General features: G+C 39.2%; 2 protein-coding genes across 2 annotated transcripts in view; one reads left to right on the top strand and one right to left on the bottom strand.

The window, feature by feature from the left end:
- Window positions 1–1,165: 1,165 nt before the first annotated feature.
- On the bottom strand, window positions 1,166–19,988 carry LOC104965445 (MAP/microtubule affinity-regulating kinase 3-like). Its single transcript, XM_010794401.1, has 8 exons — window positions 19,818–19,988; window positions 18,139–18,404; window positions 17,329–17,498; window positions 16,376–16,403; window positions 12,176–12,448; window positions 10,265–10,291; window positions 3,271–3,315; window positions 1,166–2,084 (listed from the first exon to the last, which is right to left on the bottom strand). The coding sequence occupies exons 1-8, from the start codon at window positions 19,986–19,988 to the stop codon at window positions 1,739–1,741; spliced, it is 1,326 nt and encodes a 441-aa protein (XP_010792703.1). The 3' UTR covers window positions 1,166–1,738.
- A 976-nt stretch (window positions 19,989–20,964) lies between these two features.
- The window catches only part of LOC104965444 (poly(A)-specific ribonuclease PARN), a 14,617-nt gene continuing 9,162 nt past the window's right edge, over window positions 20,965–26,419 (top strand). The window contains exons 1-15 of the mRNA XM_010794400.1: window positions 20,965–21,051; window positions 21,295–21,372; window positions 21,921–22,000; window positions 22,095–22,162; window positions 22,974–23,055; window positions 23,194–23,254; window positions 23,472–23,637; window positions 24,110–24,172; window positions 24,256–24,294; window positions 24,364–24,406; window positions 24,506–24,586; window positions 24,665–24,721; window positions 25,086–25,163; window positions 25,253–25,296; window positions 25,385–25,438. Coding sequence (XP_010792702.1) covers window positions 21,033–21,051; window positions 21,295–21,372; window positions 21,921–22,000; window positions 22,095–22,162; window positions 22,974–23,055; window positions 23,194–23,254; window positions 23,472–23,637; window positions 24,110–24,172; window positions 24,256–24,294; window positions 24,364–24,406; window positions 24,506–24,586; window positions 24,665–24,721; window positions 25,086–25,163; window positions 25,253–25,296; window positions 25,385–25,438 — 1,013 coding nt within the window. The 5' untranslated portion in view covers window positions 20,965–21,032. The remainder of the gene's footprint in view (window positions 21,052–21,294; window positions 21,373–21,920; window positions 22,001–22,094; window positions 22,163–22,973; window positions 23,056–23,193; window positions 23,255–23,471; window positions 23,638–24,109; window positions 24,173–24,255; window positions 24,295–24,363; window positions 24,407–24,505; window positions 24,587–24,664; window positions 24,722–25,085; window positions 25,164–25,252; window positions 25,297–25,384; window positions 25,439–26,419) is intronic.

Below are 26,419 nucleotides of genomic sequence, written 5' to 3'. Positions count from 1 at the left end.
AATGTGTTAAAAGGTTGCATTATGGGAAGTGTAGGCTCCAGTGTTGAACTAACTCATATCAGCGAAGTAATGACATGAGCCAGAAAAAGGTGCGAGGTGGACACAGGCTCTGAAAGATGTATTTGCTGCAGTAAGGTTTTTAAATTGTTATCGATTTCCCAACTTTATGCAAGCACAATTATACATACCTAGAGTTTGTCTTTATTCTGCAGTCCATACCCAAATCAAGAATCAGCTGTTAAACCTGAACTCGGCAGCAGTTACTTTCATTCAGAGAAAGTGGAGGATGGTGTTTGTAGTCTAACAGACACAAATCATGGTTTTTTTCACCCAAAAGACAAGTATATATTGTTTAAGTAACCATATCTCCAGAATGTTTTTCTCTTAATGCACAATATTTAAAGGGAAGTGATGGTGCTGGGATTTCTTTTTTATTTATCTCTACTCCTGAAACACATTTACAATCTATATTAAGGCAGAAAACAGCTCTAAAGCAAGATCATTATTCCTTATCTGTGAAATAATAAAAAACAGCAAGAATCAACTTGAAACTAATAAATATTCAACATAAATATATAAACAAATACTTTTTTTTTCTCCATTATTTATATTTTCACATTTATTTGATTTACTGGTGTATTTATTTTAATTTTATATTCAAATATTTGTATGGCCTCTTATTGATAAGCACATGTACGCACAATTACTGATTTAAATGTATTAGATGACATTTCAATATTTAACTAAAAATATACATTTAAATCCGTCTAATACATAAAAGCTGTCTTCCATTGCTACAAATTTAAAGAGGGAACAAAAAGGTTAGAAATGTGCCAAAAACCTTAATTTGGTCATGTATTGTTGTCCACTTTAAAGACAATGAGTTTAGTATTAATTTGATCTACATAATTTGATGAAAGGATGGTGTTTGTAGTCTTAACACAAATCATGGTTTTTTTCACCCAAAAGACACTATTACAAAAAATAAATAAGTACATATTGTTTGGTAAACAACTAGTGTTTAAGTAACCATATTTCAAGAATGTTTTTCCTCTTAATGCACAAAACCATATTTATTAAGGGCTTTTTATTTTTTAAACCTTTCCTTTGATAAATAACTAAAATGTGTGTTTCTGAAATGAAGCTCCACACAGAAGCAGCAGAATTGAAGGAAACACGTTTTTATATTTTCATGGTGTCAGGATACAAATGATCAGCGGGAGACGTTCAAGTTGACAGACACTTTTAATTGAGACATGAGTGACCCTAAACCACGTGAGCATTTACACGGACTTACCCCATCTCTACTTTTTGAACGAAATACAAAAGAAAAACAAAATGAGTATTGCAGTGAAGCCGTCTTGAAAGAAAAGATACATTATTTACACTGAAAACAAAAAAAACAACGCTACGTAATTTTTTTCTTATTTTTATCCAGGAAAAAAAAACAAAAAAGATGAAATAAATAAAGACTAGAAATGTTTTCTTTTTTTGTCCACATTCACAGCATGACAAATCATATTCAACTCGTTAATGTTGACCCGGTGTGGCCAGAGTAGACTGAGATATTAGTATCAGTGATTATTGCCAAAAGCCTTAATCTATACATTATAATATTCAATACATACTCTGTATTTTGTTTTTAAAAAAGGAGACATTTGGAAACTGCTACTTGGATGATTGTACAGCTTAAATACTTCTAGATATATATATGTATACTTTTTTTAAACCCTTTTGTTCATAGCTTTAACTCGTTGGACACTTTGGAAGCAATGTTTTTGAAAGCGATGGATGATCCGGATATCCGTTTGAAGCGCACGCCGTTGAGCGAGAGTCTGGGCAGCTTGCAGACCTCCATCTCCCACTGCACCAGGTTCTCTGCGTGCCCGTCCCCGTGCACGCACAGAAGCAGGAAATTCTCTTGCTGTTCGAAGTCGCAGTTGTTGGCGTCGAGCACCTTGCGAATCTCCCGCATGATCTCACAAGGCTCCATGGAGCTGGTGGTCCTCATACTCCAAGTGAATCTGAGGGAGCGGGGTTTACTGTCTTTATTTTCCCCTTTTTGATCCCCAGGTACATGGCGACTGTTGGGAGAAAGAAACACAAAAGGGTGTTTTAGTGTTGGCAGGTTTGATTCCCCGCTTTAGGACGGTGTATTAGGGCTATTGTTGGGTATTATTACGAGAAGGACTTCATTAATAAAAAGCACATTTCTATTACTAAAAATGAGAAGAAAAAACTTGGATATTCTGAGATTAGTCAGAAAAAAAAAAAAAGTGATATTCTTTTACAATAAAGTGGAACATAAAAAAACCTTATACATTATCGGAAAATTGCTTGAATATTCTGTCATCTTTAAGCGACGCAGCTCACGATGCTCTGAGTTTCTTCTTGTAAACCTTTTACTTATACCTAAGAGAATTGAATAGGTCTTTCTTGCAATTGCATGATTTAAACTCAGAATTCTCAAGTTTTTTCTTTTAAAAATGTGCACGTTTTTATATTGCAAATGACCGTCTTAGAAAACCCCAGATTCATTCATTCAAATTCAAAATGTTTTTTGGTTTGAATATGTGAGAGTTTATTCTCTTGTAAATTTAAATCATGGGACAGTTACTTCCCAGAATGTAACCCCCCTCGTCTGGCTGTTAATGTGTATCGTTTTTAACCTACAATGGACCTAATAAACGTTTACATAGCATGCAGTGAGCACCAGTCAGAGCAGCTGGTCAAATAAGGAACAGTTTGATCTTTTGAGAGAATTCACAGAGAGTTAGATGAGAAGATACCGCTCTCCAGTCCCCACAATATATATGAAGCTAAAGCAGCTAGCAGTCAGTTAGCTTAGCACAAAGAATGGAAGCAGAGGGAAACTGCTAGCATGTCTCCTCCCAATGTTAACAGAAATGAAGCTACACATTTACTATAAATAAATGTTATATCTAGTGTGTGAGAATGATATTGGCTTAGCTTCTCATCTTACTCCCAGCTTGAAAGCAAATTATTTCCCAACATGTGTTTGTAAACTGGTGTTAGACACACCCATGCTGTGCATTTAACACGTTCATTATGCAAGAGGGGGTATTTGAAGCATTTCTCAGGTAAACAAGAACACAAATGCCATGCTAACAAAGCACAGAACCATGCAAACATAAAAAACAAGCTAAATGCAACACACAGGTTTTCAGACAAAGCAGAGAGGGGTTCCTGCGCAGAGGGACGAGCAACTAAGAGTTTAAAGATGGCCGACACATTTCAATGTTTCCTCACCTTGAGCCCTCAAGTCTCCCGTTTCTCTCAAACTCGGTTGAGACTCTGAGGAGCACGAGAAGATCGGACAGGGAGGAAAAAAGAAGAACAAAGATGTGGATTGTGCACGACAAGAAAATTCATACCAACAAAAAAAAAAAGAATATGTGACGTTTATATAAGGAGTGACACAACAGGAGCCACACCGAGAAAACAAACATCACAAAAATATGATTTGACTTCCAGTGAAGAAGCATGACAAAAATAAAAACAGTGATACATGTTCAGATTGTGATTTAAAACTTAAAAAAAAGAAATTTAAATACAGAAATGATCAGGTTTTGCATCCAAAACAGAAAAGTAACATTGAGTACAGCAGACAGTTGGGATCAGGTGGGATCTAAATACAATATTTAAAGGGAAGTGATGGTGCTGGGATTTCTCTTAGATGTTTTGTTTATTGATCTGTACTCCTGAAACACATATTTACAAACTATATTAAGGCAGAAAACAGCTAAAGCAAGATCATTATTCCTTATCCGTGAAAGAATGAAAAAAACTGCAAGAATCAACTTGTAACTAAATAAATGTCCAACAGAAATATATAAACAAATACTTTTTTTTTCTCCATTATTTATATTTTCACATTTATTTTATTAACTGGTGTATTTATTTTAATTTTATATTTTCAGATTCAAATATTTGTATGGCCCCTTATTGATAAGCACATGTACGCACAATTACTGATTTAAATGTATTAGATGACATTTCAATATTTAACTAAAAATATACATTTAAATCCGTCTAATACATAAAAGCTGTCTTCCATTGCTACAAATTTAAAGAGGGAACAAAAAGGTTAGAAATGTGCCAAAAACCTTAATTTGGTCATGTATTGTTGAGTTTAGTATTAATGTGATCTACATAATTTGATGAAAGCCAGTTTTTAAAAAAGGGAATAATATTGAATTATCAGCCCGTTCCTTTTTAGCAATAATTAATATTGGATTGTTTTTTTTCAATGCCGGTCGTCTAACTCGAGGAAGATGGGATCTTGTTTCTGACTATCTGACTTTGCTCTCTCGTCCCTTGTAAAGAATCTATCTTGACGTTATAATATCCTCAGGGAGTCCACAAAGAAAACTAGGACACATCTTTTCTAGGTTGATGCAGAAAAAAAGTCTACAGAGAGAAACTCGCAGACCTAAAAGTAAAACCAAATGTTCCCCGAAAACATTCAGCAGAAGATCATCGGGATTTCATCATATTTAATACATTTTACTTTGACCTTATTCCAAATCTAAATATCCTATACTGCCGGGCTGCAGCTCACCGATATTAGGTCAGAAATAGTGCAAACATGTCCAGCGGGATGTCTTTACATGTCTTCTTTTGTCAGTCCAAAACTAAAAGACTTTCCTTTAATGGACATAAAACAGAGAAAGGGGAAACATCTCCAGATATAAGAGGCTGAGTTTTCTGCCATCTCTTATATATGTGTCTTAAAAAGATGTGTGTCAAGCTATCACATTTATGAGGGCTGGGAAATATATTGATCAAAGTCTTTATTTGACACTAGATATCACACAAATGTCTTTTTCTGGTTTTAAAGGCTGCATTACAGTTCACGGATGTAATTTTCTGTACTGTTCTAGATACTACATTTTTACTTTACCCACTTATTAATTATAACCACAAAACTAATGATAATCCACCAAAAATGTCATTGTTTTAGTCATTTCTGAAAGCACCAATAATCAACCCAATATCACCACAATACAGGTGTTTGATCAAAAACAACTTTATATTAGATTGAACCCAGCCCTATATCAAATCATATTCTATTTATATAGCCGAATATCACAAAGTACAAATGTCTCTCAGTGGGCTTTACAATCTCTACAGCATATATGACCCTTGGTCCTTAGTTTGTTGCAGATTGAACAGAAACAGGACGTCTGAGTCAAATCACCAAAGATTACATTATAAAAGCTAAATAAGCAGAAAAGGCTCCTCTCACAGGACAGGGTTAACAGGCTCCCAGCATGCATTGCAGTCTGGAGAACAGAGAAAAATCAAAACAGGACGGAGAGGAGGAAGAGGAGGAGGAGGAGGAAGTGACTCCATGCTCCCCGACAGCTCGAGAGACAACGAGGAGACAAACGGACAGACGAGGACCGACAGAAATAAGTCCTGCATCGCTCAGAGAGACCGAGGGGTGAGAGAGGGGGGGTGAGAGGGGGGGTGAGGGAGAGGGTGAGGAAAGCCTCCACATAACTCAAGACTCGAGAGATTGAGGGATTGAAAAACAGCCCCTTACTCTAGATCTTCATCTTCCTACAACTCTCTATATCTTCCGCTCCTGAATCTGAAAAGAAAAAATGGGAATCTGAAAAAAAATTCCTCAATGGTCACATGACAATAAAAAAAAATTCAAAAAAAAGAGAGAGGGAAAGAATATTAAAATGGAAATGGACGTGGGCGTAAAAAAAGATGGAGGAGGATGAGACGGCAGGAAGGACAGGCTGCAGGAGAGACTTACTAAGGGGTTTTCCTCCCGGGGTGGGGGGGGCAGCCGGACCTGATTTGGCCGCCTGCCGTTTGGCCGGGTCAATACTGACCCTGAGAGGAAGAGCAGCAAGAGGTCAAAGGTTAAAGGACAAGGAAGGTTAGGAGGACACGAAACACACACTGTGAGGAAGAGGAACAGGAGGAGGAAGAGGAGGAGGAGGAAGAGGGAGGTGACTGAATCTAACAATGTCCTGAGGAAGAGGAACATGATAAAACTCGCCCGCTAAAATCCCAAAATGTTCAAATGGAAGGCGACAAAATTAAGTAACATGTTACGAGAAAAGTCAAAAATACAACCGATATATAAATATATAATGTTATTGTTTTACACAATTAAAATTTGAGTGCAAAAGTAAAAGCTTCCTAAATGTTCATTATAAGAAGCAAAAAGTCCTTAACCAAGACTATGAAATAGACATTTTTTTTATTATGTTATTATATACGTATTATTTTTATCGACTAAACTACTATCCAATAATAAAATGTGTCCGAAAATAGTAAGAAAAATATCCGTCCGAGTTTCTTAACTTTCAAGCTGGTGCATTTTAATCCCCCAAATCTATTGAGTTTATGATAAGTGAAATTAAAAATAAAACTCATAAAAGCAAGGAATGTTCACACCCTAGATGTTTCAAACTAAATGTTGTATGAATATTACTTCAAACTATTGATTATCAATAGTTATCGGCCCTTTAAGTTTTATAACCTACTTTATTTAAACATGAAGCCTCTGGACCAATCACTGCTCTGGACTCACTCGTTTCATTATATTACAACTAGATGTTGTTGTTTTTTAGTTTGGTTTAAAAGGAGACAAATAAAAAAAAATTCAGATTTAACATTTAAAAAATAATAATAATTAAGAAAATAATCAATAAATAAATCATTAATTAAAAACAGCTGATAGTTGCAGCGTCGATGGCTGAGATTTGTAATTGTTAAACTAACAATATCACCTCTTGATGCATCTAGTTATATTCTTGACTGATCTGAAAACACTTTAATAGATTTTGTCACAACCGAAAATGAAGACAAACACAAAAAAACATAAAAAAGGTGAAAAGAGTGAGATGGGAGGATGGTGATGATGAAGACGATGCCAGAGGAAGAAGACAGTTCACCAATCCGCCACCAGAGGGCGCCATGAGCCTCCGGACGGTGGCCTGCGAGGGCCAAAAACCCTCTGCTGCCCCTCAGAGGCCACAGCTCATACTGCTATATCATAAAGACGACTATAAGAGCCTGGATCTGGTATCTATTCAATAAATGTGCTTTAAAAAACGATAGTATATAAAACTTATTTGGCTCGTTAGGTTTTATTTGAAATGTCATGACATTAGTGGGAAACATGTTGTAAAATGTACCCGGGAAACAACAAGGTTTAATGTGATAAACCTTTCAAATGATTAATGATGCACTTCTAACCATGAGAGAGAGGGTTGAAGAGGAAGTAGATTTAATGGGATTTAGTACGTTTTCATACAATATATGTACTTATTGTTGAGTCAGATAGTACTCAACCTAGAGACAATATTAAGTAAGTAATCAGGGACAAAAACGGGGATAAAAGGAAGCCTTAGTGTAAATGAGAGATTCATATACTTCTGAATAATGCTGGCTAACAACGAGCCACTAAATGCATTAAAGACATTCCTGCCACTATCTTTCAACATATTTTAGATCAAACTATTCAGCGACATTAAAGAAAATATATCATATATTAATTGAATCATTCAACTCGGTGCTGAAGCCTTGTATCAACTTGAAACAAAATAATGTATTTATAATACAAATGTGTGTTTTGAATGAACTTGTCAGTGTTGTCCTTAGATGATAAAGCGATGGAGGAGATTTGAGTATACTGTGTGTTAAAAGAAAACAGTATCCACATCTTCAGCCATTAATGAGTGAAAATGTAAGTTTGAATTTGTTAAAAACTATTCTCAAAGCTGATAATGATAACTTTTATTTACAGTCCTTTATGATTTCTGTTAAATGCCCTATTGCAGATTTTTTTTTTAAAAAGACAGATGGATATTGTTGAGTACATTCAGTATTCATGCTGATTTACAGCTTACATAAACGGATTCTTGGATTTTAATCGAAGAAATCTGCCCCTGCCCCCACCCCGCCAGATGCCCGGACTGAAGCTGACATGGTTTTCAACTTAAAAATGGTTCTTATAGTGATCACCAAAGCACATCAATCCAGTTCAGGAACATCAGATGTTGCCCAAGAACTCACATTAAATGAAAGAAGATATTTTCCTTTGGTTGTTTTAACCATGGCAGTCTACACAAATGTGGTGTTCGCAAAAAAGAAAAATACCCAAATTGAAGCTCTTTATGAAGTTGCAACTGGATCAAATCCACCTGACAAAATCACATCTGAGTCAGTGAGACTTTAACACATAAAAAAGAAACATTTCTTTGAAGGTGAATAAATGCAGCAGTAAGGTGTTCAAGGCTTCGTTTAAAGTGTGCAGTTTCATCAGCAGAGAGAGTTAGGTCGATAACAACAATCAATGTGGTGAGAAAAACAAACCACAAGTCAACAGTAGCTGTAAAGCCCCCCCCCCTCCCTCTCATGCATGCATCAGCAATCGATTAGTGGCAAGATGCTGCGTTGTTGCTGTGGGTAAAATCGACCAATCAGAGGCCAACCACAGCAGCACTGGGTACATTTACACACACACACACACACACCAATTCAAACCAGATTAAAGCTGAACTAAGAAAAACATCTTTGCTGGATCTTAACGGGTAAAGAAGGAATTGCTTAGACGTTTTGGAAAATACCCTGATTCAATATCTTCCCGAGGGAAAGATAAGAATACCACTCTCATAATTCAGTGGATATGATGAAGATACAGCTAGCAGCTAGTTAGCTTAGCATAAAGACTGGAAGCAGAGGGAAACTGCTAGCCTGGCTCTATACAAATGTACGAAATCAAATGTGTCTGAAGCTCACTTATAGTTATAACCTCTAACTAGTTTGTGGTGGTATTAAACTGTATGTCGTTATAGAGAGGTGTTTCTTATATTATGCCTATACTCATTTATATAAAAAGGGGTAGACAAAATAATGATCAATACAAAGTTTTAGTTCACTTAATAACCGACCTAAATAACAAAAAAGAAATCTGAAGAATTGCCTTTATCTGTAGTCGCAAACATGGTTACGTCATACAATCATTGACAGATTGACAGATTTATTCTTAGTGTTTGTTTATGAAATTGAAAATGACTATAGAGTTGAAACAACAACCTTCATTATGTTGTATTAAACTGTGAGCTTTGGGAATGTGTAAATTGGTGCACTTTAGAGGCGTTTCATTTTATTAGCTTGGGACAGACAGGCTAGTAGTTTCCCTCTGCTTCCAGTCTTCATGCTAAGCTAAGCTAACCAACGTTAATAAGTATTCGAGCTCTCGGCAAGGGAGCGAATAAGCGTATTAGCCAAAATATTCCTTTAACAAAAAATATTGACAAATGTAACCTATTGAGTGGCGAAGTCCCTCCCCTTCCGGGGGACCTCCATGGGACCTTATTTCGGAAAAATCATGTATTGAAGTCAATGGAGAGTCTTATATTTCAATAGATCACTTTTTGATCCATTTTGAATTGTGCAAACAATAACACATATGATGTTTTGTCAATTTTAAAAGATAATTTTGCAAGTAAAAAAAATAAGAATGTGTCATAAAACTGTGAAGTAACAGATTTGTTTGTGTGAAGCGCTCAATGAACTACAACTCTGGTCTTGCATACGTCACCAACACCAAGATGGCCGTCACGTTAGCACAATTCACCTCTTTCTTTCAGAATGAAGTGAAACGTATTAAAAGAGGTGAAAATCACTACAAGTCCGGGCATGTTGAGAACTGTACATACACAAAAGGGAAGTTAGTCGGTTCCGTAAGAGCCAGCATGCGGGACCGGCTTTACAAGGTTTCGGTGAGTAACACGAGTGTAATGTGTAACGTTAATGTAACTTACTCTGGGATTTGTAGTCTTTCTAGTTGTGTATTTTTCATAGTCTTATATTTCAACAGTTTTAAGACAAACTGTGACTTTTGGAAATGATTTTTTAAGATTGACAAACATCATATCTGTAATTCATGGCACAATTCAAACGGGATCGAAAGATACGTTTTCTCTCTCCATTGACTTCAATACATAATTGTTCAGAAATAAGGTCCCATGGGGCGGAAGTAGATGGGCGTGACTTCGCCACTCTATTGTAATATGACTGGAAACTTTATTTTAATCACATTAGCTGACTATAAAATGTGTGTAAATGTACCCAGAGAGAGTTTTGTTTCCTGCCAAGCGGTGTGTTAGTTGAGTGCCAGCAGCCTCACACGTCTGCAGAGTTTCATAGAATTTCCAGTGCGTTTGTTATTTGGCACAGAGCGGAAAGAAAGGCAGTACAAGAGTCCTACCTTTTGGTAAATCTGAATGACATGTTTCTACAACAGAATCAGACAAAGAAACAGTGAAAATGGTGAAAGGAGGAGTGAGAGGAGGGAGAGGGGGTGAGGATCTGAATGAGGGAACAACAATGGGGTGCTTGGAATCATCAACAGTGGAAACATTATTATTTTATTTGTATTAATGATCAAATGATTTCAATTCCTCATTTTTGTTCGGTCATTGCAGGAGTCGCTGGCCTGGCTGCCACTTTCAGAGCCTTTTAATGCAGGTTTTGTATTGTTCTCATTGTTTGCTGATCATTTTTCTTCTTTCTGAGCAATTTTTTGGGATTAAAAATGCCAGAAAATGAAGTAGATATTCCAAAAAAAAAAAGTCCTACGGCCAATAGTGGAAGAAGTATTCAGTAGAGCTGCATTTATCAATTATTTGTATTATGGATTTCTCTATTTTTCTTGAAATAAATAAAAAAATTGCTGTAAAATGTGTTTAAAAATGTCCCTCCGCAGTTTTCCACGTTTCCAAGTTAATGTAAAACATTTTTAAATGGCAGGATTAATTATGAAAATACTTTAAATGGTAGCAATTATTATTGTGGTGATCGACATATCGTTACAAGTCTATCAGATCCCTAAATTAGATCAAATTAATTATACTGCTGGCTTCAAAATATACTTATTTAATTACAAGTTATGCAGAATGACCCATGTTAGAATACTACAAATATAATGGGTTTATAATTATTTAAGCATGAATGTGTTCTTTTCTTTAATGTAATAATAACAACGTTATATACTGCTGATTAGTTTAGTCTGTAATATAATGATATTTATTTTAATATTTCTTAATAATAAAAATGATCTGAAATGCTACTTAAGCCATTCAATAACGTAGAGGAGGCGAGTCTTTCCCTCTGAGATGTAGGAGCGTAGAAGTGTAAGGTAGCATACATTGAAAAAAGTGAAGTAAATGTTCGTAGTTATTTTCCCCCGCTGACACGTGACCAAAGTAAAGGTTTAAATGTTTGGTTCAACCCACGCTCCAACACCTCCAGGTATTCAATTTATAAGAAATCTGCCAATATTCACATTTAAGAGGCTGGTTTATTTCCTTTTTGGCTGACTCATTTCTTTAGTTATTCATTAAAAGTTATTTTTACAAGTTCCGGTTTGCTTGTGAAAGAATGGTGTGAAAAAAAGTCCAGATTTAGACCGAACGACACCAACTCGAGGTGTTATTTCTGAGAATATTCACGCCATGAAAAGATCTCTTCATGATTGTTAGGCAAGAAAAAGAATCAGCAAACGTTTCTAATGAATTACAATTCCAGACTCATAGCTGTAATTGTTCAAATATCACAGATTCAGGTCAAATTGAGGCTCGTTCAGAGTGGTTTCATGCCTCTGTGGCGGGCGTTCAGGCAGCGACGGATAAACAACATAGACTTGAGAATAAATCACATCGTACAGGACAGTGAAGGGATCCCAAAGCATGTAATCAATCATCCTAACGCTACAAGGCACTGTTTGATGATTGGCTTTTGAAAAGACAGTCACAGGAGAATAAGCAGAGGGCTGGAGTCTATCTTCTTTCTGTTTCAGGATTTAAATCAATTGAATATTTGTTTAAATGTCCGTAAACTATGTTATTAAATGTACATTTTAAAGTGAACAGAAAGAGCTAAACCCCAACCCTTAGTGCTTCGGAGACATGAGGTGTTTTTCTTCTCGCCTACCTATTGGCTTTTATTTTGAAAAGACAAGAGTCACAGGATAATAAGCAGAGGGCTTTCCATTTCAGGATTTGAATTCATTAAATATGATGGAAAATGCCCATACATTCATTTTAAAGTGAACAGAAAGCGCTAAACTCTAACCCTTTGGTGCTTGCGTGTCGAGGTGTGTTTTTTTTTTCTTGCTTACCTGCGGGTGAGTTTGGAGGTGAGTTTGGAAAACAGGTTGCTGGTTCCACGGCTGCGGGTCTGAGAGAGTGGGGTGGCGTCGTGGGAGAGTGTGGGCGAGGCGGGGGGGCCGTTGTATGTGGCCGTGCGGCGGTCTCTCAGCTGGCCGCCGTGGAAGGTGCTCCGGCTGGCCGTCCCTCGAGGGAAGCGCAGGCGGTCGGGGGTGGAGGCGTTGGCGATGCTGTTGATCGACGCCACCGGGTTCTTCTGGTCGCCGGGGGAGGCTGCATCACTGCTGGGGGGGAGAGAGTTAGTGTGAGAGTTTAAATAATAAAACAGCTTTTGCACTGCAGACGGGTTCCTCGCTGTATTGGTAGGTGATATTAGTCTTTTAGTCATTAAAGGGTACAGTAGGTGTGAAGGAGATGACACATTTTATAGAGGATTCTACTAGGGTGTATTAGGGCTATTGGTGGTTAAACATTTTAAATAAAAAGGGGCTGGGGAATTGTGATAGTATTAGGAGAGAAAAATCGGAATTTGTGAATTTAAAGTCATACATTTAGTAGAGAAAATCCGTGATATTTTCGGATAAAAGAGCAGTAAATGTATACGGAAAAAAACGTAGCTTCCCTTCATGTCCAAAGTCAAAGTGTTAAACAGGGAATGCGACACTCACATGTGAGTGTGCAACAGTCTGAAACATGGAGATCTGCTTCATTTGATAACAGTGTTTTAGTTCCTGATGCACAAAAACTCATCCAAATTAGTTTGTTGTTTTCTTCTGTAAAAGCCCATTTCATAAAAGTCTTGTACTCATAATGTGCTGAATCTAAGCAAGAAGCCGTGTCTTCTTGCTTAGTGGAGGAGGATGAAGACGGAGTACTTCCTTATTGCTAAATCTGTGTGAAAAGTGTAATTGAATTCAGCTATCTACTGCAGGCATAATTCACAGTAATCATCAGTTTTTACTCAGAATAATTACACTTTTATTAACCTCTTTCCCCAATTCTTTAATTAAAAAAAAAATTAAAAAGGCTGAAATGTGTAGTGGTGCATTTGAAATATCTTCTGCTAAATTTCCCTCCCAAAAAAAGTGACAGTAAAAACCAAAGGTTGCTTCATAGTTTGAATCATAATCATACTACTGCTGCAACGGAAAAACCCTTATTCTTACATCGCATTTTCATATTATATTACATTTCTTATCATAACAAGCGGTGTAGAGTTTGTGGATTTCTAGAAATGCCATGGCTTTGAAGTGAATGATTCTTGCATGTTAGAGGTCAACAGGGTAGGAAATTAAATACAAATGCAAATCATCCAATCACATGGTGGATTGAGCAGAAAAGTTACTACGTGAAACTGTTCACAACAGTTGAGTCAAGATTTCTGGAAAGAGTATGTTATGCAGTTTTGCGAAACACAAACAAAGTGCCATCTAGTTCTGTAATATTGGAGAGAAAGCTTCATCTCTACGGCTGATGATGCCAACATCCTGCAAGTTGTACTACAGGAAAGTGAACACAAATATGTAGGGATGTAACGATACCAAAAACTCAAGGTACTATAATATCGCGATAAAAAGTCCACGGTACGATATTTATCGCGATATTGAAAAATAAAGGGAATTTTTTTTATATTTTTTAATTAAATAATAAATCTGATTTGTACAGTATTTTAGTAGGATAGTAGTATTTTAAAGTGTCAACAATATAATAATCAGACCCTGCAATAGAATAAATCAAGTTTCACTTTAGTTTTTCAAGTAACTCAACTCTAACTCACTAACTCACTCACTCAGCACCATCAAGGTTATCTTTTAGGAATATGAGCATGTCCACATTTCCAGGTAGAAGCTGGGATGTTTGGGCGTTTACAATATCCCCTGCTGTGGAAAAAACTCTCTTGCTTGGTACTGATGTTGCTGGGACAGAGAGATATGCTTTGGCCATGGGTGACAGCAGTGGGTCAAACTGTGCATTGTCTCTCCACCACTTCAAAAACAATACCGTTGTTGCCAAGAAGGTGAGGCTTATTGACAGGGTGAGATAGAAATATACTGTTGGTACTTGTCAATGTCTCTAGGTATGTACATGTAGCCCTGTAAATACGATGTCATAAGTGTTATCTGTTGTTTTATGTTCATGTTGTAACCTACTTGCTGCCATGTTGGACTGGTCTCCCTTGAAAAAGAGATCGATGATCTCAATGGGACCATCTGGTTGAATAAAGTTTCGACGTTGTTTGAGACATTTATTTACCGCGATATTTGCGATATTATCGTTACATCCCTACATAATATGGCATTTCAGATTTTGGGGGCCTATGTTTCTTTTGAATAATATTAAAAATGGGAGGGATTCGCGTACTACATTCACCAGCCAAAGAAACATTTAAGGGAAAAGAAAAGGCGGTAGAAGTAGTGGATTTGAGGATTTAATTTCCCACCCTGCACGTGAACACAGTGAGAAGAGTGAGTGGTAGTCCCTGATCAGTATAGAGACTAAACCAGAAACAGAACGCATGTGGGGAGTGGGCCGGTGGGCCGGGGAGGGCTCATCGTGTCGGACCCAAACAGGTGGAGGAGGATCCAGGAAGAGGAGAAGATCGCAGGGGTCAGGAGTCACGGCAGAGAATGAGAGGAGAGATCGTGAGGCAGAGCTTGCGAGATTCTGGTTACAAATGTCTGCAGCGAGACTCCTCCAGTCTTGTGGTTGGCAGAGAGAGAGGTGATGCAAGAACGTAGAAATATCATCAGTATCACACAACACAGAGTTTTAGTGAGCCCGTTCATCAAAGCGTGGCAGCTGATTTCAGTGGTGATGGATTCATGATTCTTCTTTCTACATTGCTGCCTCCACTTTAACAGTGTTCTGAAATCAAACAGCCAACATGTTTACACGCAGGGTGAGAGGTTTGCTCTAGGTGGATCCTTTACTAAAGTTAATCTGCTACAGTAAATAGATGCTGTTATGTCATTTATACAGTTGTTTGCTTGAATGTTTCTCGCGATTGGTTTAGTATCCGCCTCTAATTTTGACTTTGGTGATTGCGCTATCCCTAGTTAATTTTTGCTTCAATCATTTGCTGAAGGAGAGCCCAACATTAAATCATGAAGCCAATCTGCTGAAACTACACCATCATTTCATTCTGCAACTACATTTCTGAGTGCCAATGACACCTCAGGGCCGTATAGCTAATATATAGAGATAATGATTCACAGGGGTGTTTTTTTTTTACGCCTGTTAGGTTCTAGACTCTTCTGCAGCTGTTTCGAACAAAGGAAATCTTTCACAAGCCTCATTAAAGAGAGAAGGTTGAAAACGAGGACTAACGTACACAACAACGCACGACGAATCTTTTACCAACTGGTTTTAAGAGAAATACGTCGGCCTAGCAGGTGTAGTTTGCGTTTGGAGAGAAGAGAATGCTGCCACGCAAGGTCAAGTAGTTTGTTGGTGAACAGTTGCCGAGTTTGTAATGAGCCCAACTGCAGCCCTTTCAGAACATTTGAGTCTCACAGGAACTCAGTACCGTTTTGTGTTTTAATGAAACTTAATAGCGTTTGCTCATACCTTTCTGTTACATCAAAATTCATGCTTTTAATGCTTTAATTCTTGCTCTTATCACTGTGTACTTGCACGACAAGTAGCTAAATGTTTCTTGTTTGCCCGTAAAAGGCGTATGATTTTTTTTATACAAATGTTGTTTTTTGTTAAGTCGATTTGAATTATACTGCAAATTGTGTTTGTTGCAGATGTTTTCATTTTTAATTTTTGCTGTTGTTATATGCGAGCCACCTCGGCGTATTAACTACCTATTCATCAAGGAGCGCGTCTATGGCGTTCTGTTTTTTTTTATATGATGTCATTGCTGTCCGCCCGCGTCATGCTTAAAAAACATTTCCTTGTGACAATATGACTCCTTTTGGCACACGCTCTATTCTCGCCTAAGCTATTCAAGCGATTCGCCCAGGCACGATCCTTTAAAATTCTTTACTATGCACCTGCTTGGCCGATGGCCATACATTCAGACACTGACAACCAGAACTAAGTGGGCCCTCCTTTCTGTTCTTTCCCAGGGACAATGGTGGCCATGGTTTCAGTTGGCGGGTTCAGAGTGAAGCTGCTGGATGTCAGGGTTAGCGAGGGGCGGAGAAGGGCTGAGGCCAAGGAGACAGACGGTGGGGGTGGGGGTTTGGAAGCTGCCGCCGTCGTACTTGGGCGAGTCGAGTCCAGGTGAGCGTTAGTAAGGAGTGGCGCAGCCGTGGCCCAGCGCGCCGCCCTGGCCCTGTACAACGGGCCTACGTTCTGATACTCAGCCCGCACCGAGCTGGACGCGATAGGGGGCGCGAACGCAGCGCCCGCAGCCAGAGGAGAGAGGAGCGGAGGAGGGGCTAGTGGCCAAGCCATCTCCGCCTCATTGCTGCTCATGCACAGTGAAAACAAACCCCCGCAACCAAACCAGGAACACAGGCGAAACAAAGAAGTAAGAGATGATGAGAAAGGGGGAAGTGATTCAAGAAAGAAAGAGTGAAAAAAAGGATCAAACTGTAAAAAGCGAAATGTTTGTTCGGTAGGATTCTGAATCCCTTTTACAAATAATGCTGCCTCAAGTTCGCTGAACGCTGTGCTGTTAGGAGTTCGGTCATGAGCTTGGAGGGGAGGTAATATGTTTGTGGTATGCATATTAGTTAGCATGTGTAGTCGACCCATACGCATGCCGATCACAACGCGACCTCAATGATGACAGCCTCTTGAACCTTTCCCTTGTGAAAAGAGAAGCTTGAAATAAAAGTAGAACAATACTCGCTCCAAGCAAAGGTTGCACAATGAAAAAAAATGAATTTAGAAAAGACAAAAGCGTTTCTTTTTATATAAAAGCTTTCAAAGTGTCAGCTCTTCTGTAACTTGTGCCAAAAGAGATTTGGTGCTTGGGCGATGGTCAGCGCCCGTTCAAATGCGAAATGCAGGCGCTTCTGTGTGAGGTGTAAGCAGGGGGCTTCTGCTTGTGTTTTCCATATTCTCACTCGCCTGCCCCTGGGCCTTAGAAGGAGCTCTAAATAAAAACATACTGGCCGTTAATCATTTAAAAAGGTTCTTACATAACCGTAAAGGGTTGATCAATCTCAATACAAACTGTTCATTAACTAAAGCTTCTTAGCGGGCTCACCTTTCTGTACTCTAAGCTGCACAGAGTTGATGTTGCTTGATGAAGCCAGGCTCACAAATCCTCGGTCACCTCGCTTTCTGCCTCCCGTATGTCGGCATGACTGATAGGCCGGCTCAGCGTGTGTTTCTTGTCGCCTGCAGACGTAGCCGGCCGTGTCCTCCGGGTCTTGCCTGCCGACGAAGGTGTTCTTATGGAGAGGGATCAGACGAGGCGACTCAAGTTGCTATATAAAGCACACGATGGGACGTCTCTGTTTCAAGTAAGGACATTTGATATAATAGTTTGGTTGTAAAGCTGAAAAACAAACGGGAGCAGTGGTTTATTTTTACGATGAGTAGAAATCCAATCATTTAAGGTGTGAAGAAGAACGCGCTTTGTCATAGGAAGACTATGTTCAAACTCGCATCAGTGTATAATCTGAAACGCTCAAATTAATCCTTTTCCCTAACCATCAAGAATTTGTACAACTCATTTTCATATACATTAAAAAACCAGGAACCATAGCACGACAGACATACATACAAAAACCGCGCCTTCTCTAACAACCACAGGTTCTTTTATATTTCACACATGTTATAGCTTTTTGGATTAAGAAAATATATTTCATCCAGAGTAGCACCGCTGCTGTTTTGGAATATGTAAGGCTTCTGAGAAGATACAACGCTTCCGTTTTAGGTGGATACTTGGAAAATGCTTGCTGCTTGGCTGTGTTACTTATTTACTCTGCCTGGATTAATTAGGTTTCCTCTTTAACCACAGGTATAAACTGAGGCTCAATTGGTATCTTGATCTTGGTAAGCGGTACCTCACGCGGGTGAGGCGGTGAGTGTGCGGCGCGCGCCCTTTCTCCTCGCCCGGTCATGCGGCGATGTCGCCTTGTTGGGGTTGTTGCGCGGGGTTGCCCCCAGCGGGGGCTGGCGGGCGCGCCGGCGTTTTGAGCGGGTGCTGCGGTCTCGCAGTGTTTCTGGTACGCTCTCCTCCTCCTTGGCGCCTGTTCTCCGCCGTGTGGTGGGTCGTGACTCCTCTTTGTGTGTGTTTGAGTATCGTTTCTCTGTTGTGTGCGTTTCTGATCCGATCTGAAAGGGGGCAGATGTGGTATGTGCTTGTTGTTGTTTGTTGTCTCAGCAGTTCTTGTTTGTACCTCTGGCAAAACACTTCTCTCAAATTGTTTCTACTGGTACTTAACTCTATTGTTTTTTTTTTTGTTTTTTTCCGCTGTTCTGTTTGTTCTGAGATTTTTTTTTCTGAGACAACCTTTATGAGAAATATGTATATGATGTCTAAAGTGACTGAGGGTGCTGATCATCAGGACATTCTTGCCATGGGTCGTGATTAGTTCAGAGTTTTAAATACAATTGTCTGCTAATTATAATCTGTAGATTAAGCCTTACTTCACTATCAACAATAATGACGTGTGGCTGGTAGCCTCCATGAGAGTAATGTGTTCTGTCGCGTCACAGAACTATCACAACATTTGGATGATTGCTTAAGCCAAGAAATCATTCGTTCCAGCTTCTTCAAATTTGTATTGTTTATTCTCCTGTTCTATTTGTAGTTTCTGTTTAAAAAAAAAAAAAAAAAAAGCTCCAAAAATTCTTAATTTCTTTTACTTTGTGACATGTTTCACAGACATCTTAAAGATCCTTTTCTGTAATAATCTGTGTTAAATCGTAATTTAAATATCCTTTGGTGCTCTCTAGTGTCGCAACTGTGATTTGCAACTGTGTAAATGTTTCGGGTGGGTCTGGAAAATTATATATACGATCATTTCCTTATCGGGTATTCTTTATAAGGTGATTTCATTTCCTCATGATTTAGGTTTCTTAAATGTTCGTTAGTGCTAGTCCGTTTAAGCTGCAGACTCTAACAGGATAGAGGTAAGCAGTCAACTGAGTTTTGACTAAGCTTTCTGTCTGTGTGGTGCGCACTGGCCTGTGTAATAATGTGTTGTAGGAATGCTCTCTGGTTTGTAACAGACTTTGTATCAGCCAGCAAGAAGTCTTACTGATCCTGAAACAATCTCTTTATGCAGTGAGGGATGGCACAGTCATCAGGTTGGGCTTCTGGCTTCTCATGTTTTGATTTCTTCTTTTATTGGAGGAAATCTTAATGTGTAGTCCTACTATCCCCTAGGGGTGCCAGGCCTTTGAGCACTTTAGGCGCTTTCACACCGGAGTACTTTTCCCCGTGATTTTCCCGTTTGTTCTGAATTTTGCGTTCCACACAAAAAGGAACTTAGTCCAGCGAGAAGTTTTCCCCCATTAGTTCCGCTTGCTATAGAGGGCTGCGTATTTCCTGATTGGGCTGGGCGATTGCAACCCCCCCCATAAAGACTCTGTAAGGTTTTGTGGGGAAGCCGCCATCTGTTTGCTGGCATTACATATAGCATTCGACCCCGCGCACCAACGGAGGAGACTAACTATGGCACAACAAAAACCAAAGCATGGAGCCTGTGGTAGATGAGAGGTTCGGCGTTCTGACGCGTTTACTCGGACTGGCTCGTAGAGGCTTGCTGGGAGTTCCAGGCATGCTTCTACTGAAGCCAGTCCCCACTCGGCGGATCCGGCGGGGACTTCGGGTGGCAGTATACGCCGTGAAGTTGTTGCGGGTTGCCAGTAAACCAAAGCAGAAGAAGACNCGAACACAACTCGTCCCGTCATGCACGCCTCATGCCCGCCGTACACACACACTCATATGGAAGAGGCGGTCTCTCCCCCCAACAACAGTGCATTACATAACTGTAAAACGTATCATAACTGTGCACATCTTATACTTATTTGATAACTACTATATCCCTTGGTTACTTGAACACGCTACAATATTATTAACCAGTGTCCTACTTAGTGCAGAAGTAGACGCCTTAAACGTCACAGAAATTGGACATTTTAAAAATCGCTGCATACTCATTAGGCCTACTGCTAATTATTGTAATACAATAGCTGAATCACTTGTATGCAAAAAAAAAAGCAAGGGAACTTGCCCTTAACCTCATACTTCACACACACACGTCACAACATTCGGCTGCTCAAAACATGATATTATTCAGATTTCTATTGTAACAATCATTATATCACATCTATTAAAATATTGATATAAAGAAATATTTGTATTGGAACAGTTTTAGACGTAGTAATGCTGTAACATATTTCAGCCACTAGGGGGGCAATGCCCCCCCTGCCCCCCCGCAAAATCCGCCTATGCCTTACGGCGCCCCTGGCTACAATTAACAAAGTCATCAGTGGGCTTCCATACATACTCCAAATACAAAATACAGGTGTGTATAAAGCTCAATGTTTGTCATCATGTTTCATGCTTTTACTGAAGAGACATTAGTGTGTGAGCTTGGTAAGATAAGTTATTTAAAACATAAATGGAATTAAACCCTAAATGTTCAGGAAAATATTAAGAGAAATATGTCTGCTGCAATAAAACGCACCTTAAAATAGAGTTTAATTTCCCCTCTTTATATCTCTATAACGTCGCAGCCAACACGTTATATTAAAAAAATGATATATTAAATATAATAGATGTCATCTTAAATATGAAATCTTATATCTATTGAAATTAATATGTCAAATAAACCGCAGGTAGTCTCGTCTCCTGGCGACCGCGGCACCGGAAGTGTGCTTTTATGAAGCCGTTAAAAGCCAGTTGACGTCGGCTAGCTAACGTTAGCTGTCAGCCAGGTTCAGTCATTGTGCAGGATGGAGGTGACACGCCAAAGTAAGTAACCAGCCACATTTTGCTCTCATGATTCATAGCACGCTACATACACCTAAATATCGCACAACAGAGGAGTGAACTGATATGTATTTAAAATGGACAAAACTGGTTTCATTCCGTAGCTTTGTGTGCTGCTAGCTAGCAAGCTAGGTTGCTAGCTGCAAGCAAGGCTGCGGGGTTATGTGTGCTTGTGTTTGGCTACCACGCTTCCATTGATATTCATACACTTTCCCTTCTTTACAGATTTTAAAGACAGTTTAAAGACGGTTTACAGTGCGATAGAAGAGGCTGACTTCCTTGCCATCGATGGAGAATTTTCAGGTAACAGTGAGAGTTTTTAGCATGAACTGCGACTTAAATGGTTACAGCTGTGAATATAAGTGGGAGAAGTACTCAGATCTTGCACTTGAGTAAAAGTTTAAGTTCCAGAGTGCAGTAAACAAGTACAAGTCCTGCATTCAAAAAATGTTACTCAAGTAAAAGTACTTAAGTATTTGCATCAAAATGTACTTTAAGTATAAGGCATTCATTGGCTCATATAAGAATAATACAACTTGTGTTTTTGTATTCAAGATTCAAAGCTTTATTGTCATATGTATTGATGCATTCATGTTTATCAAAGGTGGAACTAATTTGTATTACTTTGCATGCTGCTCAGTAGCTTGTGAATTTACTCCAGGTATAACTAGTTTTATTTAAGTTTTGATTATATTTCTCTACAAAGTAAATACATGTAGTGGAGTAAGAGTAGCAACAATTTGAACTACTCAAGTAAAGTTCAAGTCCCTCAAAAGTACTTAAGTACAGTACTATCTACTTGGTTACTTTACACTACTGGCTGTGAATATAAATGGTGTGTTTATGTTCAGGGATAAGTGACGGTCCTAATGTGAGTGCACTTACCAATGGACTGGACACACCAGAGGAGAGATACACAAAGCTTAAAAAGGTGAGTGGAGTTGATAGTGCGCACATGTTTGCAGCCTTCTCTTTTCCCTCCATTTTCTAGTATAATCTCATTTTGATCTCTCTCTGTTCAACAGCACTCAATGGACTTTCTGCTGTTCCAGTTCGGCATATGCACATTCACTTACGACCAGGCAAAGTCAAAGTGAGTCACAACTGTTTCACAAATACACAACTATAGATCTGACGTTTCTATTTGGGAATAAATTAGAAGCCGAGACAAACCTAGACTTTGGGGAGCCCCGACAAAAGCAGCCTACTTTGGTGAGGCTCATGGGCACAGCCTTTGTTTCAACATGGTGGGATACATCATGGACATATTAAGATTAGAAGTCTCTCCAGCAGGACATATGAGATAACAACTCAACTCAGTGTGTTCTGATGAGTTATATAGCCCAAAGTCATGGTGGAAACGCAAAATTCAGATGGCAGGTAACAATTAAGTATATAAAAATACATTGCAGTAAGTGCTCATACATTATGTATCGCTTTAAATGTTTTATTCTCCTGTGAATCAACCTTTTCCATTTAATGTTATCCATGTCAACAAACATGGACATCCTTTTTTTGTGTTTTGTTTGAAAAAGTAACCTGTACATATGCACGGGACTATTTTAATTTCAAGAACTTTGTGTTTTCCTTCTAGCTTATTAACTGTAAATGGCCTTCTTATGGAAGGTTTAGTGATGAATATGTGTAATTTCTAAAATGAGTGGCTTGAGCCATACTTAAGATGGATCGTGTGATACATATCTCTAAATTCCTTTTTAAATCAAATGACTACCTAACAGACCAAGGCTTTGCACAGATCAAATGTAGGGTTTCACAGCTACTTTTCGCCTGTCGATCTTTACCAGGCTGTGCTTTGGTGTCAATCAGGTTATTTTTAATTAATTTGCAGCTGGTTGAATTATTTTTACTAACTCTTATTCTCCTGTTTTCCCTTCTCTCTGCAGGTATATCATAAAGCCTTTTAATTTTTATGTATTCCCAAAACCGTTCAACAGGACGTCCCCTGACCTAAAGTTCATCTGTCAGGTGAGGCAGCGATGTTCCTCGTGGTGATTGCATTGTTTCAGTGTGAACTGAGATGAATGCTTTTAAAAGGGACTATGACTTGGATAGTTTTTTGGTTTCAAAGTTGGTCAAATAAAAGATCATATTTTGTTATTTCAGAGTTCCAGCATCGACTTCCTGGCCAGTCAGGGGTTTGACTTCAACAAGGTGTTCTGTCATGGTGAGTAAACTGCAGAGTGACTGTAGCTCCATGCCAAGTCTCTGCTTGGTCATTTCCTCGCCTCTCGATCTTAGCTTGAACCGGGGGTTGTTTTTGTTTTGTTATAAAAGCAGAAACGCAACATTTCTTTCTCATCTTGCAATAGTCTAAATGTTTAAAGCCAACCTAGTCCTCTAGTAGAGAGACGAATAAACTAAGATGTTTCTCATTTTCAAAGGAATCCCGTACCTAAACAAGGAGGAGGAGGCGCAGCTGAGGGAGCAGACAGAGGAGAGGAGGAACCAACAAGCCAACGGTATCAATAATCAATCCTTCACCTCCCCGTCCTCCAAAGGCCCAGCACACGTACCTCAGGAACACAAAGACTACATCAACAGGGTGATGTATGTGTCACTCATGTTTTTTCTATAAAGAGTATTGTTGGTAACCATTGTTGCATTAGTGTGCGTTATATTTGATCACTCGTGTTGTATAGTTCTTGAGTGGCTGCTAAGACAAAAAAAGCTTCCATTTCCCCATCATGGCTTTTTAGGACTTAATTTTTATCTGACAACTTACATTTTTGATGTGCTATTGTGTTTAATGTCTTGCAAATTCTTACCTTTCACAGTTAGTTCTTGTAAGTTCTTTGTTTTGACCTGTTCGAAGCCACTCCAGATGTGAATTGGCGTAAAGCTATAATTTAATACTTTGCATGAAATGGTTACAATTTTAAACTGTACATTGTCCCTTCTTCTGAAAAATAACTGTAAAAAATGTGTTTTACTTGATCAATGTTATTTTCTATTATAAATTGCTTTACGCACGCTGCATAATGAGACCCTTTTTGTGTTTTGATCATTTCTACCCCCCCAGAGCGAAGGTGGAGGGTCTCTTCACGAGCTCAGAGAAGACTTTGGACCTGGAGCCATGCACTGGGTAATCTAGCAAAACGAACCCTAACCTAAATGTTCATTTTGTGTTTTTATTTTCATTACTTACATTTTATATTTCCTTATCAGGTTTCAGAGAAAGCTGATCTACCAGACGCTGAACTGGAAGTGAGTCACTCAACATTTTTGTAGATTTTGGGTTTGTTTGAATAAGATTAAGATGTGTGGTGTTCACAGGTTTCCCAAGGGGCTTCATGTAGAAACTGTAGAAACAGAAAAGGTAAGAATGCGTTTTTTAATTCAACCAATTTTGCCCTTTTTTGTTTTGAGTTTTATCTGTATATAAGGTATTTTTAAAATATTGACTATTTGTGCGCAGAAGGAACGGTTCATCCAGGTCTGCAAAGTAGATGATGAAGAGAGGAAGAGGAGGGAACAGCAGAAACTGGAGAGGGAGCAGGTAGGAACTGTCAGGAGCATCTTGAACATTAGGATGCAGCTGGTTTACGTCCCATCTCATAATTCTTTACCCCAACAGGAGGAGGTAAACGACGCCGTTGGCTTCTCCAGGGTCATCCACGCCATCTCCAAATCTGTGAGTCGACCTCAAGGTTTTTTTCTGTCAAACTGCACATTTTTTATGGGATTTTTTTTGTATTTATTATTTGAACGATAACTCTTAAAACGGGGGATAGCAAGTTCGAGTCCCACTGCAGTCAGCATGTCGTTGTGTCCCTGAGACACTTCACCCCAAATTGCTCCTGTGGGGATTGCCCACAGTACTGAATGTATGTAAGTCGCTTTGGATAAAAGCGTCTAACGTAATGTAAAAAATGAGAATTGACTAATCAGCAGTTCAAATGCATTACTCGTGTTTAATTTCATCATTACTGGTCACTTTTGACCTTTTCAAGTTTTTACAGTAAATGTGGAATGAACCCTTTCCATCCGACACACAGGGTAAACTCGTGGTTGGCCACAACATGCTGTTAGATGTGATGCACACCATCCAGCAGTTCTACCTCCCTCTGCCAGAGGTAAACAACCCGAGCTAGCTGTATACACATTTTATGTTTCCGCAGGAATGTCAATTATTCATTATGTTTGCCAATGCTCTTTCCTTCAGGATCTTCCAGACTTTAAAGAGGTCACCATGTGTGTGTTCCCGAGGTAATATCCCTCAGCTTTGCTTTTATATTGTTGAAATAACAGACACTTTTTTGTTTAATGCTTAACATTTTTATATTTCCACTTGCAGACTCCTGGACACAAAGTTGATGGCGTCCACTCAGCCGTTTAAGGTAAATGATCTGTCAGTGCTGAAGCAGACCAGAAGCACCCATATGCTTTTGGTGATTTGAGAAACCTATATTTATATAAGCCCTTACATGCTAAACTCTTATTGCACTTTTGGTAACGAGCATTGTCCACATCGAGACGGGTAAAGTTTAACCACACCTCGGAGCGCGTTCTCTCCGCCATCTCCTCCGTGTGTGTTGCTGCATGTAGCAGCTGTGTGTGTGTTGCTGCATGTAGCAGCTGTGTGTGTGTTGCTGCATGTAGCAGCTGTGTGTGTGTTGCTGCATGTAGCAGCTGCGTGTGTGTTGCTGCATGTAGCAGCTGCGTGTGTGTTGCTGCATGTAGCAGCTGCGTGTGTGTTGCTGCATGTAGCAGCTGCGTGTGTGTTGCTGCATGTAGCAGCTGCGTGTGTGTTGCTGCATGTAGCAGCTGTGTGTGTAAACGGCCCCGCCCCCTTGCAAGCAGGCGGGGGAGAGATCTCTCAATAATCATAGACGCATTTTGCAGTCTTTTTGCGTTTTTAGAAACAGAGTTGGCGATTAAAACTGCAATATAATGTTTGTGTAGCAATAATACATATGACATATATTTTTTACACGTCTCCAATACCTATTAAAAAGGCCGATAGCGTCGGAGCTTAACGGTACCACGGTCTTTAATAATTCAGCCCCGGGGCCCGTTTGATACCGGGGCTCGGTACCCATCCCTAGCTGTAATGACAGGATAACCTCCAGAATCGGATTCAGGTGTTGGAGCATCAAGCAAAGAAGTAGCACTAAAGCAATTCAACTGAGGCTATTGTNGTGTGCCTTGGCAGTCTCAGGCCCAGTCAGAGTCCTGACCTCAACCCAATTGAGATGCTGTGGCATGACCTCAAGAGAGCGATTCACACCAGACATCCCAAGAATATTGCTGAACTGAAACAGTTTTGTAAAGAGGAATGGTCCAGAATTCTTCCTGACCGTTGTGCAGGTCTGATATGCAACTATAGGAA

Source organism: Notothenia coriiceps, unplaced genomic scaffold (assembly GCF_000735185.1).
Source record: "Notothenia coriiceps isolate Sejong01 unplaced genomic scaffold, NC01 NC01_scaffold00037244, whole genome shotgun sequence".
In the NCBI taxonomy this organism is placed as follows: Eukaryota; Metazoa; Chordata; class Actinopteri; order Perciformes; family Nototheniidae; genus Notothenia; species Notothenia coriiceps.
This window is presented reverse-complemented; position numbering and strand designations above follow the sequence as displayed.